Source organism: Galeopterus variegatus, unplaced genomic scaffold (assembly GCF_000696425.1).
Source record: "Galeopterus variegatus unplaced genomic scaffold, G_variegatus-3.0.2 Scaffold1411, whole genome shotgun sequence".
NCBI lineage: Eukaryota > Metazoa > Chordata > Mammalia > Dermoptera > Cynocephalidae > Galeopterus > Galeopterus variegatus.
In genome coordinates, this window is record NW_007727522.1 from 154786 (window position 1) to 167609 (window position 12824).

General features: G+C 35.4%; 1 protein-coding gene across 1 annotated transcript in view; it reads right to left on the bottom strand.

The window, feature by feature from the left end:
- Positions 1-1962: 1962 nt before the first annotated feature.
- NAV3 (neuron navigator 3) overlaps positions 1963-12824 on the bottom strand; it is a 241905-nt gene continuing 231043 nt past the window's right edge. The window contains exons 31-34 of the mRNA XM_008576825.1: positions 12051-12169; positions 7354-7557; positions 2790-4669; positions 1963-2686 (exon numbers count right to left, since the gene is read on the bottom strand). Coding sequence (XP_008575047.1) covers positions 4550-4669; positions 7354-7557; positions 12051-12169 — 443 coding nt within the window. The 3' untranslated portion in view covers positions 1963-2686; positions 2790-4549. The remainder of the gene's footprint in view (positions 2687-2789; positions 4670-7353; positions 7558-12050; positions 12170-12824) is intronic.

Sequence of the window (12824 nt, forward strand, 5' to 3'; positions counted from 1 at the left end):
AGGTAGCATTTAAGATGTGGTAGAAACTTCGTTCTGAGTGCTTTACTTATTTTAAAATGGTGTTTAAAACAATCTTATGACTAGATAGTATAATAATCACATTTTACAGATGAGTAAACTGAATGAGAGGTATACTTTTAATAAAACTCTCATATTATATTGAATACATTTACAAATTGAATCATGAGAATATTTGTTACACTACTGATGTTATTAACTTGTTATATTGGCAGTGTTAAAACAGCAGCTCACATTTACTGAAAGTTTCCTGAGTGATAGTCATTGTTAAAAGTGTCTTACAGGGCCGGCCCTGTGGCGCACTTGGGAGAGTGCAGCGCTTGGGAGCGCAGCAGCACTCCTGCCACAGGTTCAGATCCTATATAGGCATGGCCGGTTCGCTCACTGGCTGAGCGTGGTGCGGACAACACCAAGCCAAGGGTTGCGATCCCCTTACCTTTCACAAGAAAGACAAAAAAAAAAAATGTCTTACAGATCTAAATTCAGTTTTCCCAACTGCTCTGTGAGGTAGTACTATCACCATTTACATTTTATAAATGAGAAAATTGAGTTGGTACATTCTTTAAAAAAACTATTATAGGGGCCAGCCCGGTGGCGCACTGCTATAGTGCACTGCTTGGGAAGCGCGGCGGTGCTCCCGCCGAGGGTTCGGATCCCACATACAGACCGGTTCCTGCTCACTGGCTTAGCGAGGCGCGGGAGCAACACCGAGGGTTGCGATCCCATTGCCGGTCCCGGTCTGGTACGGTACGGGGGCGACACTGAGGGTTGCGATCCATTGCCGGACACGGAAAAAGACAAAAAGGAAAAAAAAAAAAAAACTATTAATAAAATAAGTTAATTTTTTTACACTTTGTTCTCAAGAATGTTTGAAAAGAGAATAATGAATATTTAATAATTATTATAATATAATGCTTGTTGAAGCAGCTACAATTTATGGAAGTTTAGGCACTGTTCATGGCATTTGCATGTAATAACCTTTTTGATCTTCACAATAATCTGTGAGAGGTGGATACTATTATCATCATTTTATAATGATTATAGGTGTGGAAACTAAGGAATGCAGAGTTTGAGTGAATTGGCTAAGATCACACAGAGAATGACAGGGTTGGGACTCACTTATGCAGCCTAATATATTGCAGTTAGCAGAATCATATTTAAGTTTTGGATTAATTTTAAAAAATTTTTAAAAATATAAAAAATAAATTTTGGGATTAATTCAATGTTTATCTGAATAAGATGCATTGTGGAAATTTCCTGTATCTCCCAAACTGAGTGAAGGAATAGATGCACCTGTTGTAATCCATTATGGATGATGGATCCATTTTAACTAATACCTAATACTTTGTTTTTTTTTTGTTTTTTTTTGCTGTATAACTGTTCTAATTCAAAATTTTTCCTTCGTTTAGAATTAAAGCCCTACCTATACCATACAAATTCACATTCTAATTACTGGGGTTAAAGAGATGCCCAAGGTACTTTAAAGGAAATTATAATTTAAAAGAGAGTTTCTTTTTCTTTTTGTAATTTTTTCTATTAAGAAACAAACTACCACCCAAAGAATTGTTTTTCTTTAAAACCATCTTTAGAGCTAAAAGGTCAAAAGATAATTTAATGGAATAAAAACAAACATTTAATGAGTTAATTTGACTTAGTGAATATCAACATTTCATTTTATATTAATTATTTAGGAAGGCTATTCAGTTTTCTAAAAATATTTGCTGAATAAATAACTTCCATTTAAAAAGATGTATCTATTGCCTTTAGTTTGTTTACTTATTTAAAAAGCTTTGAGTCCCTTTCTATGATGTATATAAAATATACCCATAAGTTCCCAGACATCCCTATCAATGGCAGATTAGTAGTGCAAACAACATTTTAAATCTTGACACTTCTTGGTGCATAATTACTTGGTTTTTCTCCATACATAGACACCACACCTTGTTGTCAATAAATAATTCCACTTTAATGGCAAAGTAATAATTTAGACAGATACAGGGTGCACATTTGCAAAAAAATATATGCAAGCTGGTTTACAAGCTAGAGGAACAATAAACCAATAGAAAATACATCATCCAGTTAAGTCCATTGACACCAAGTACTTATTGTTGGGGCTTTACAAAGACTACAAAACTTTTCAGATGATTTATTTCACTTGTTTCTGCCTATTTACATGATATGTTACATCAAAAATGTACAAAATATAAAATGTATACAGACAAATGTTTCACAAACTAGTTTAAGTTGTAGACTAGGTGGACCTACTGGGATGTATTGCAGGAAATTCTGTTTATGCTCATGTTTGGACTGTGTTTTTCAAAATGGCAGGGAAAGATTAGCAATTTTCTTAAATCACATATTTTACAAGGGCAACTAGTCACTCATCCAGCTACATATATTGATGTTTCACAACAGACTTGATCCATGTTTGAGGCTTCAAAGTCAGGGTGACAATTCTATGTGCATAAGTTCAGTTCAGATTTCCCTTAGGGCAATAGCACCGTGTAAGGACCTATACACTTAGTGATGCTCTGAAAACTGCACAGATGTCTTGTGTTGTTGTTGTTGTTATAGCAACTGACCCATGAGTGGTCACAGAGAGTAGCACCAGTAACACTTCCTAATAGTAACACATTTTCACATGCATAGAACAAGTCTACACCATGGCCTAGCATAGCAACTGACCCATGAGTGGTCACAGAGAGTAGCACCAATAACACTTCCTAATAGTAACACATTTTCACATGCATAGAACAAGTCTACACCATGGCCTAGCCCTTAGGTTTAATAAACTTAAAATCTGTCCTCTGCGTGTGGTGGTAACTTCTCCAATGACTCTGATCAGTTTTCATGCACTCTCTTTAAAGCCTGCCACGACAGATGTACTTTCAGACAGTTTTACTTATCCAAAAATGTATTGGCTTCATGTACAGTTTTGAAGCATGCTCACTCTAGCACTGATAGCTCCTGCATAGTCATAACAACTGTAAATACAGGACAAACACACCAGATAATAACAGCTTTGAGGGTTTGCATTCTGTATTTGTTTGCAATGTACAGGAAATCTCAGCAAGTGAAACACCTCTTAACACCAACAGGATAAAATACTATTTTGTTTGTGTTTTGATTTGTGCAAGTTTTAAAAATTATTATTTACAATACCTACCCAGTAGACTGTGCAAATCTAACCTTCTTTTACAGTATAAACGCTTCCTCTTCCACAGTGACTTTACTGCTTCAGTGTTCATTAATGCTGAATTTCTCATGTACAACAATAGCAATCAAAACAACATGCGTCAAAACTAATTAAAAAAAATAGGGAAGGAAAGCCAAATAATTGTGCTCATGCTGCATCTAGTGCTTCCAGCTCTGCTGGATACGAATTCAAAATCTCCCACCTTCTGAAACTCTTTCACTTAGAACTGGATGGAATTTAGCCACATGTCTCAGATTTGAGGTGACGGTCAAAGAGGGTTTCTGGGTTATTTGAATATTTTGGAGGATAGGCAAAGCAAACTATTCACAAGTTAAAAATACTGATCTTTCTCCTATCCATTTTCTTCAAAAAATAAAATAAAATAAAAAAGATATGTAGAGATGAGGCTACTGTGTTAACTGGTGTTGCTTGGTTGTAAATGAAAAGACAGTGGAAATTACCAATGGTTTAGGATTTAAACCAACTGTTAAACTGTTGTAGAAATCTGTTTTAAGGCAGTGAGACAGCACCATAGGAAATGTTCCTTCTTTCACTGAAAAGGCTCAAACAAATAAAGCCCTAAAAAAGCCTTTTGTCAGTGTTGACTAGTAATTGGTATAAAACTCTTGTTAAGGGAGTGGGCAGGTGGTTTAAAAAGACCACTGCGGTAAAAAGAACCTTATAAAACCTGTGACTCATACACTAAAAGTTGGAGGAGCACATCATGAAAACATGGCAGTTAGAATTAAATTGGCACTTCTCCAGTTTGCCACAGTAGTGTTTTTCTGGTGGTTGCACAATTCCATTTGTGCTTATGGAGGCCCGGCCTCTTGGATTCGTTTTGGAATGGGGTGAGCGCACAACACGAACACTACTGGAGCCCTGTGACCAGCACCATGTGGCACAAAGGAGGTTGGACGGATCAGAAGAATGGACCCTGCCTGGGGAGAAGAGCCCCTCAGAGGAAACAAAAGGAAGGGACAAAAAAAAGGTCTGCATTGTAAACTTTTAAAGAGGAAAACAATAAAGTCCAGTTTGGCTATCCCGTGTGCAATCTATTCAGTTGCCCTGTCATTAGGGTCCTTTCCAGTTGTAATGGAGCCTTCTATCACTCCATAGATATAAAAATGCCTAGAAATAAAATAAAGTTAAGCTTCCATTTCAATTTAGGTATCTTGGCGGTTCAGACTTAGTTCTGCTGCCTCCTTGGAGACCACAACTCTGGGTCAGGGCCCTTGACAGGGTGCTTTCATACTGGCAGTGGTTTAGTGAAAATACCTTTATTTTAAAACATTTTTTAAAAGCATAGTCTTTTCCCCTAACTTTTTTCACCCTCTAGAGGGTAGATTCAAGAGATGAATCCAAAATGTCTTCATGGTGGCTGGTGCTATCGCTGTCGCAGCTTTGTGTGCCCGAGTAATTGGCTGCTTCTTGGAGTTTCATTAGCATATTCATCTGAAGAAAGAAAAAGAAACATCATGCAGGCGATGATGCATGGAGTAAGCCCGCCCCATACAAAACAAGGCTCTGAGCCACACTGAAGAACCGCCTCAACCCATCCAAATGAAACAAAAAAACAATTTTAGATTTTCACTCATTGCCCCTGGCTCGGACACTATTTCTCCCAAACATGACCACACCACCAAACCATAAGGACAAATAGGGCCTCTAGATGACTCTTTCATTTGGGGTTGTGAATGAATACTGCTCCAGCAGGGAGACTGGAAAGGAAACTGTATCACAGCTGGACATCTGGGTTGATTTCTGGAACGTATGCCAAGCCGCTCAGCTTTTTGGCTGGGAGAAGCAGAAAGCATTGAATGGCAACTGAAAGTCGGGAGTGTTCATACACACACAGGCGTACACACGCAGTCCCTGGAGAGAAGAAGGGGATGGAGTGGAATGAAGCCAGCTGCTGCACAGAGCGCACCATCTGCTGTTTAGGAGCTGACCTCGAGAGGAGGTGACTGAATGAAGCCAACCATGAGCATTTTTTGAAGAGGGATAGGAAAAGAATCACTGTCAAGTTTTTGTTGTTGAATTTCTGGCTAAAATATGATTGATATATCACTGAAAACAAAAACCACCTTCTGGAAAGATAGCGGCTGTCTCAAGTTTCCCAGCCTTATAAGAGAATGGTACCGTTTTTCTAGACAGTGACATATGCATGAAAGCACCTGGGGAGAAAGGCAGCTAGCATTTCCGTGTAGTATAAAATAAAAGTCAGTCACAATGCTGTATTTTGATAGATCTGCAGCTCTACTGTAAAGACAGAAGTTGAAAAAAATTGTTTAAAATCAAATTGTGGATAAATGATTCAACGATTTTAGAAAGCCCAGAAAAATTGGCATGTATCTTCATGAGGGTAGCAAACTTGTTTTCTTATTAATGGTTTCTATAAATTGTAATAACTTCTATATTGCCTATTGCACACAAATTATATTATTTTATAAATTTATCAAAGTTGTTCTTTTTTTCCAACTTAGAGCAATAGAAAAGAGAAATCTAAAAAAGGATTTCTTGGTTATATGTTAACTTAGCATGGTTGTGTGTTCAGTGTAAAATGTATGTTCAATAAATGCTTGTGAAATAAATGATAAACTGGTAATCAGCAATTTCAGCAAAAATGCCTTTCTGACAAAGAGGCTACATATAGCATACATATTTTGAAATCATTTTAATAGTCTTCAGGACAATATTTTTCAATCTGATTTTCAGTATAACTCTGAATGTATTGAATCAGCTACATAAGGATATGAAATGAAAGAAGTTGGTGATAACCTCTCAAACCTAATAAGGCAAAAAGCCAAATGTCTCCATCAACAGTCTCTCTCTCTCTCTATACTCTAAAGCTTACATTTACTCTATCAAATTTTAACCACTTTATCAGCAATTATTTAGTGTATGCTCATGGTTATGATGAATTCAGACCAATTCCACCATCATTGTTGATTTATAACTGTGTATTACCTAAAGGACTTATAAAAATATAAGTCTGGACCCTTAAGGAATTTATAGCCTAGGTCAGAAATCTGAAACAGGATCTCTGAACTCTAAGTTGATGCATATATTTCAGTGACTTTATGGAACTCTTGAAATAGTATGCAAAATTTTCTGTTGGGTATACATTTTGCTGGGGAAAGCAATTTGAAAGCTTACCATATTTTCCACACGTAAGTCCCAAAATGTTACGAATGATGAGCTGAGATGATGATATGTATGTGTCTGGGTTGTTGGTGCAAGAGCATTCCATAAAATGTCAAGTCATTTTAAATCCTTGAGTATAGTTACAGGTTATAATTTTTAATTATTCCTTTTTTGTGTTTGTTTTAAGTAACATAGTGGCATTTATTTCAGTACCTTTTCCTGCATTGGTTGTACAAGTCCAATGATCTCTTTTGATACAGAATGGTAGTCTAACAAACACATTACATTTGATACCATTATGTAGAAAGTAATCTTTAAAAATAAAAATACACATTAAAAAGTAGTCTTGTTCCTAATAACACCATGTATTTAATATTTTCAGAATATTTATATTTTGGGGTTTTATAGACTTTTATTCAAATTATTCTGGCAATTTTAAAACTAAATAAACTATACACTCTTTGCAAATTGAGCAGAGCAGGGAAAATAAGTTGCTTTTGATTTCCAAGTCACTTTATCCTCCTACTGTAGGCAACAGAAGACTAATTTAAATTTACTCAGGCTAGTTAATATGTATAAAATATTCTCTAGTTCCCCAAGTGTACATTAGATTATACTCTTCTTGTTTTTCTCATTTAAAAACAAAATTTGGTTTTCTTTTAAATACCTAGTGAATTGAGTCATGATATTTTAAATATTTATTTATTCATTTATACAACTTAATGCACAATAAGAGGAAAATTACAGCCATAGAGTTCAGGCTAGTTCCAGTGTTTCTGGATTATTTTTAAGCATATATATTTGGTTTTCATTTAAGAATTTTATCCAGTGAAAGCAGGACAAAGATAATAGAGTTAAACCTGAGTACTAATATCAGTACCATCTCAAATATGACTTAGGATAATTCATACTTTTGATACAAATGACTAAATACTAATGACCAGACACTGCAGTCAAGATTTTATAGGAAGAATCAAACATCGGTGTCTTACCAGGGGATCCCCTTCCGTCTCAGTTTGTGGAATGTGCTTTGAGGTTGTGGCTTCCTTAGTGGATACGCAGCCCTCATACCCAACATCTTCCGGTCGCACCTGATGTAATGCTGGGCCTTCCTGAGAGAGAGACACTGAGCTCCAGGGGTATGTGTCAAGCACCCACTTTGAGGGATCTTCCCACGGTGTGCGTTTCCCATACATCTAAAAGTTGATCATATATGGAGCACATGTAAGATGCATTTCTATTCAGTAAAAAAGGTGACTACTCATGGAATGTTTCTTTTGCACATTGAGTTCTGATAGAACTCAAGGGAATTAAATGGCTATATACAATTTTCCAAATTTTAAACAGCTCACTCTAAACTTGAGAGCTGGACAAAATAAAACTGAACACGTTGGATACATGATAAATAAGCATTTGGGGAAGAATATAAAGGAGGTTTATTATAAATAAATGTAGATAACTAACTACATTGATCTTTATTACAAATTCTACAAACCAAGAGAATACTAAAGGTTGAGACATAAAAGCTTCAGGTATGGATGACTGAAAAAAATCTATGCTTGATACTAGAGTTTTCTATTAAAACGTACTTTGGAAAAATGATGAGTAAAAGAAAAGAGACTTCTTTTTCTCTGTCTAATTCACTCTACTCAAGTATTCTTTGAGAGTAAGAATACTTTCTCTGGTAAGCATTTTCCTTCAATTAACTTCCTCTAATTCTCCCATTGCTTCCTGTAAAAGCTCTTTTTAGATGTTTATGTATAATGTCACTAGTACATGAGGAAAAAAAAAAATAGAAAATTGAAGCATGAACTTTGCTAGAACTCATAGGGGGCAAAGAGCCCAAAAAGAAAGAGATGATACTGCTTAGGCAGAGTACCAGCAGTGGAGTAGAGAGAGAAAATACATCCCAGAGATGCTGAGCACTTTAAAGCTAGAAACAAGAAAGAAAATTGAAGTATGAACTTTGCTAGAACTCATAGGGGGCAAAGAGCCCAAAAAGAAAGAGATGATACTGCTTAGGCAGAGTACCGGCAGTGGAGTAGAGAGAGAAAATACATCCCAGAGATGCTGAGCACTTTAAAGCTAGAAACAAAGCTGAAACCAAACTGGAAAAAGCACACTGAGAAGATAGATGTTGATGAGACTTTGTAAAAAAGTAAAAGACCACAAGGAGCACAGAAAGAAAGGTTAAAATTAAGGAGGCTTTACCATGAGCACACTAGTTCTTTAATGTTGTACTCATCCACCCATGACCTGCTCCACCCCGGACAATCCTGGATACCTGGTGCATATTTAGTCTCAAATGACATACTGTGGCTTGTTGGTAGATGGGTGTTCTGTGTGGCTTGTTTTAGTTCAGTGAGATGAGAGCAAAATATGGATATTGACACCATGAAAAGTTCATGGACTGCCTTGGAGTTGTCTTTAGGGTTTCCTCTGGAGAAGTTACATAAAAGTTTTCAGCCTGCCTAAAAAAAAGAGTCTAGTCCTAATATCTGTGCATTTCCTCAGGAGATGATAGCAAAGGTAGCAATAGTTAGATTTTTTTAAATAGTTCTCTTGTTTTGGAGTTTTCTCTTAGTGAAAAACCTACTTTATAGAGGATGTAACATATAGTCTGCTCTACAACTTAAAATAATTGAAGAAAAATGTGAATTCTTGGAAAGCATAATTTGTTTTAAAAAAAGAATTTGAAAGTCTAGAATCAACCTTCAAAGAACATGAAAGTCTAGAATTAACTGATGCCAGCCTTTTAATAAGTCATTCAGGACAGCAAAATTGGAAGTGTCCAATACAAAGCTAAATAAGCCCAACTCTGTACTTCAGAGTGAAATAAATATTATAGAAAAAGAACTGAAAGAAGAGAAATCTAAAGCACTTAGAATGAGATGAATTGACTGCTGACATTTCAAAAAGGATAGAATCACCAAGAAGAATCAAAATCCACTGCATCACCAGCATCTTTTCCAAATAGAACATCTGGCAGAGAACATTCCCCATATGGTTCCTCACCAAAGCATCAGCCTTCATCTGAAAAGAGATTTATTTATTCCCCTCAACTCAGAGTTTCGTCTTTTCTACCAGGTTTTGTTTCTCAGCATCTTCCTCCAATTCAAGGTTCTTGAAGTAGATACAAAGGAATGGTTTGTATGTATATGATTCCTTTGTTTCCTTATCCTCCAGAAAGCATGCATTGAGTACTCCAGAAATACGATTTGCCAATGGACTTTTCTGGCCTAGCATAGCCTTCAATAGCAATGAGGATTGTCTACCCACTATAGAGTTTTATTTTTTTGCTCTCCCATATGTTGGATCCTGCTCCCATCCTCCCACCCCTTCACCTCATGGTTGATTCAGCTTTCACACTAGCCTGCTATTAAACATACAAAACCATAGCAAAAAAGTTGGGGCATTTTTATACCTCTTCAAAAGTAATTTTGAAGTATCTCTCAGTTTTAGTTTGGGAAACAATTACTACTTTTGGAATGGAAGCTTTATAGAGTTATAATTCTCAGAATAGTGTTTTATAAAAAATACCAATTTAAATATAAAGAAACAACCCATACATGTTTTAGAAATGAAATCCATGGAAGGCAAGCATTTTTAGCTTGTTTTTTTTGGGCAGCCGAACAGTACAGGGATCTGAACTCTTTTTCTTGGTGTTACAACACTGCACTTTGACCAATTGAGCTAGCTGGCCAGCTGGCATTATTATTATTATTGTTATTATTTGTTTTTAATTTTTTCTGAGTTTTTAAAAAGCTTGCTGCTTTTTCTGTGTATTAGCAAAAAAATATAAAACAAGGACCTTTATGTATAAAGACTTGAATGATAGTTTAATACTAAAGCTGTATTTAGAGAATAAATAATTCATTTATTTTATTCTATTCTATTTACTTATTTATTTATTTGTGGCAGATGGCTGGTATGGGGATCCGAACCCTTGACCTTGGTGTTACAATGCAGCACTCTAACCAACTGAGTAACTGGGCAACCCCCAAATAATTCATTTAAATATTAATTTTAAAATTATTATGTCTAGAATATTGCAAATGAATTTTCATAAAATTTTTTTTAAAATATAAATGATTGAAATTGAGAGAACCGACATCCTAGGCAACATAGTACTTTCAGAAGAACCCTGAAACACAATATGTTATACTTAAATAAAAACCATTGCTATAATCTTTTATTAAAAATATAAATGATTGAAATTGAGAGAACCGACATCCTAGGCAACATAGTACTTTTAGAAGAACCCTGAAACACAATATGTTATACTTAAATAAAAACCATTGCTATAATCTTTTATTTTGTTGGAGCCACTTGCTGGGGCTAGATTGGCTCATACCCTTAAAATCATGAAATTGGTTTATCTAAATCTGGAGTAGAACCAATCAACAGCATTCTTTAGGACCTTAACTTTATCTTTGAGGGTTCAGAGCAGCCTCATAATATTCACCATGTTCACCAGGACCATGATAATAGTTCTAAATACTGTCATGTTATTCTACTAGATAAAGACAGCATAAGAGTAAAAGGCATTTAAGAATGGAAAATAGATGACAAAGTTTTTAGATAGTAAAATAAGACTTACCATGGTATTACAGATGACAGAACATGGAAAACATGAACTATTTCTTAATTCTAAAAGTGAAAACTAGAAAACAAGATGCCTAAGCAAAAACTGCCTAAACCTTGTCTGAGTTATTGAAAAGGAGATTGATTTTTCCACAATAAGTTGAGTGATTATGTAACATAAATATTAAGGAGTTTTACAATTCTACAATTTCATGAAATTTCAAATCCAATTTAAGAAAATAGCAAGATTGATTGAAAAAGGGATAATAAATGTTGTTAAACGAGGTTTTCTTATTAGTGATATATTCTCACTTTTTAGTTAAGAATAAACAGAAGGGCTGGTTGCAGGGCCTCGTGATGTAAAGTAGATGTGAGGAACAGCAGAGATGCTTAACCAACCTGTCACAGATAAAAAGGCCAACTAACTGATTTAGAATTCAGAGCAGTACTTCAAAAATAGTAAAGGATCTCTCCAGTGATATAAAAGGGTTTCAAACAAGGACACGTACTAAAAACAGAGACCTTACAAGCAAAAACTACTTGTAAATTTTGTGATATGAGTGTACATGGTCAAGTCCCATGTAAACATGGCTGTGTCATAAGAGGAAGAACTGTGCAATTAACTGGCTATCTAATATTAAAGAATAGACTGTAAAAACCCATGGCAACAAATTTGGCCTTAGATGTGTAGTTCTTGGGTAACTGTGCTTTCTCTTTCTCTTACATAAATGGGGACTTCAAATAGTTCGTGGAAGGATTTGTATTATCTTTTAACTCAATTTTTCCTTGAACTTTTTGAATTATTTTTTTTTTTTGAATTTTTGTATTTCTTATCAGAACAGTCAAAAGTATCATATACCAGTTGCTCTTTAAAACTTTACTGCTCTATTTATATAATTCAATCCTTTAGTTTTCTGCATACATTCCCGGAGAAATGAATGTGTTTTGTTTTGTTTTGTTGCTTTTAAAAGAATGATTTTTTTTTTCATTTAAAAGAACAAAAATTGAGTATTATACCTGAAGTCCTTCTCTCACTGCCTTTTTTTTTTGCTTTTAAAAGAATGATTTTTTTTTCATTTAAAAGAACAAAAATTGAGTATTATACCTGAAGTCCTTCTCTCACTGCCTCTAGAATATAAGGTACCAAAGAATAGTTCCAGAGATCCATGAACCACACTCTAGAACCTTCTACATCCATAGGACAAGGAAGAAACAGTCGGGGACCTGAGAAGAAACAAATAAAAAAACATTTTTGAGAAGCATTATATTTAACAATCTAAATACATATTTAGACACTATGTTGGGGACTTAATAGATACCTTGCATGATTCTTAAAAAATTATAATTTTGGCCAACTGGATAACTTGATTATTATTAAAGTATGTTTACTGAAGACCCAATCTCCTGGCTTCTCTTTTCTTTTAACAATAAAATATTAACCTAAAGCACAATATTGTTAGAGTTAGGAGAAATCATAAAGGTTCTAATCCAGTCAACCTGCCCCACTTTACAAACAACAAAGCTGTGCTGAAAAGAACTGTCCAATGTAAAATATGTCATTATTTGCATTATTGGGACTTGGCATGGCTATTCTGATCCCAATGTGGGAATCTTTTCTCTAATCTACACTGTGTCTGTAGTGAGTATGTTTTTATGATCCATAACAATGAGAAAGGGACTTCTGTACATGAAACTTAAAGAGAAATAAAAAAAAAATCTTCATGCCTACTAAAGAGAAATGTTTTGTCTCCATAAAAAATGTAAAACACGGGCCGGCCCGGTGGCGCAGTGCTGCAGTGCGCTGCTTGGGAGCGCGGCGGCGCTCCCGCCGAGGGTTTGGATCCCACATGCGGACCGGCCGCTCACTGGCTGAGCGAGG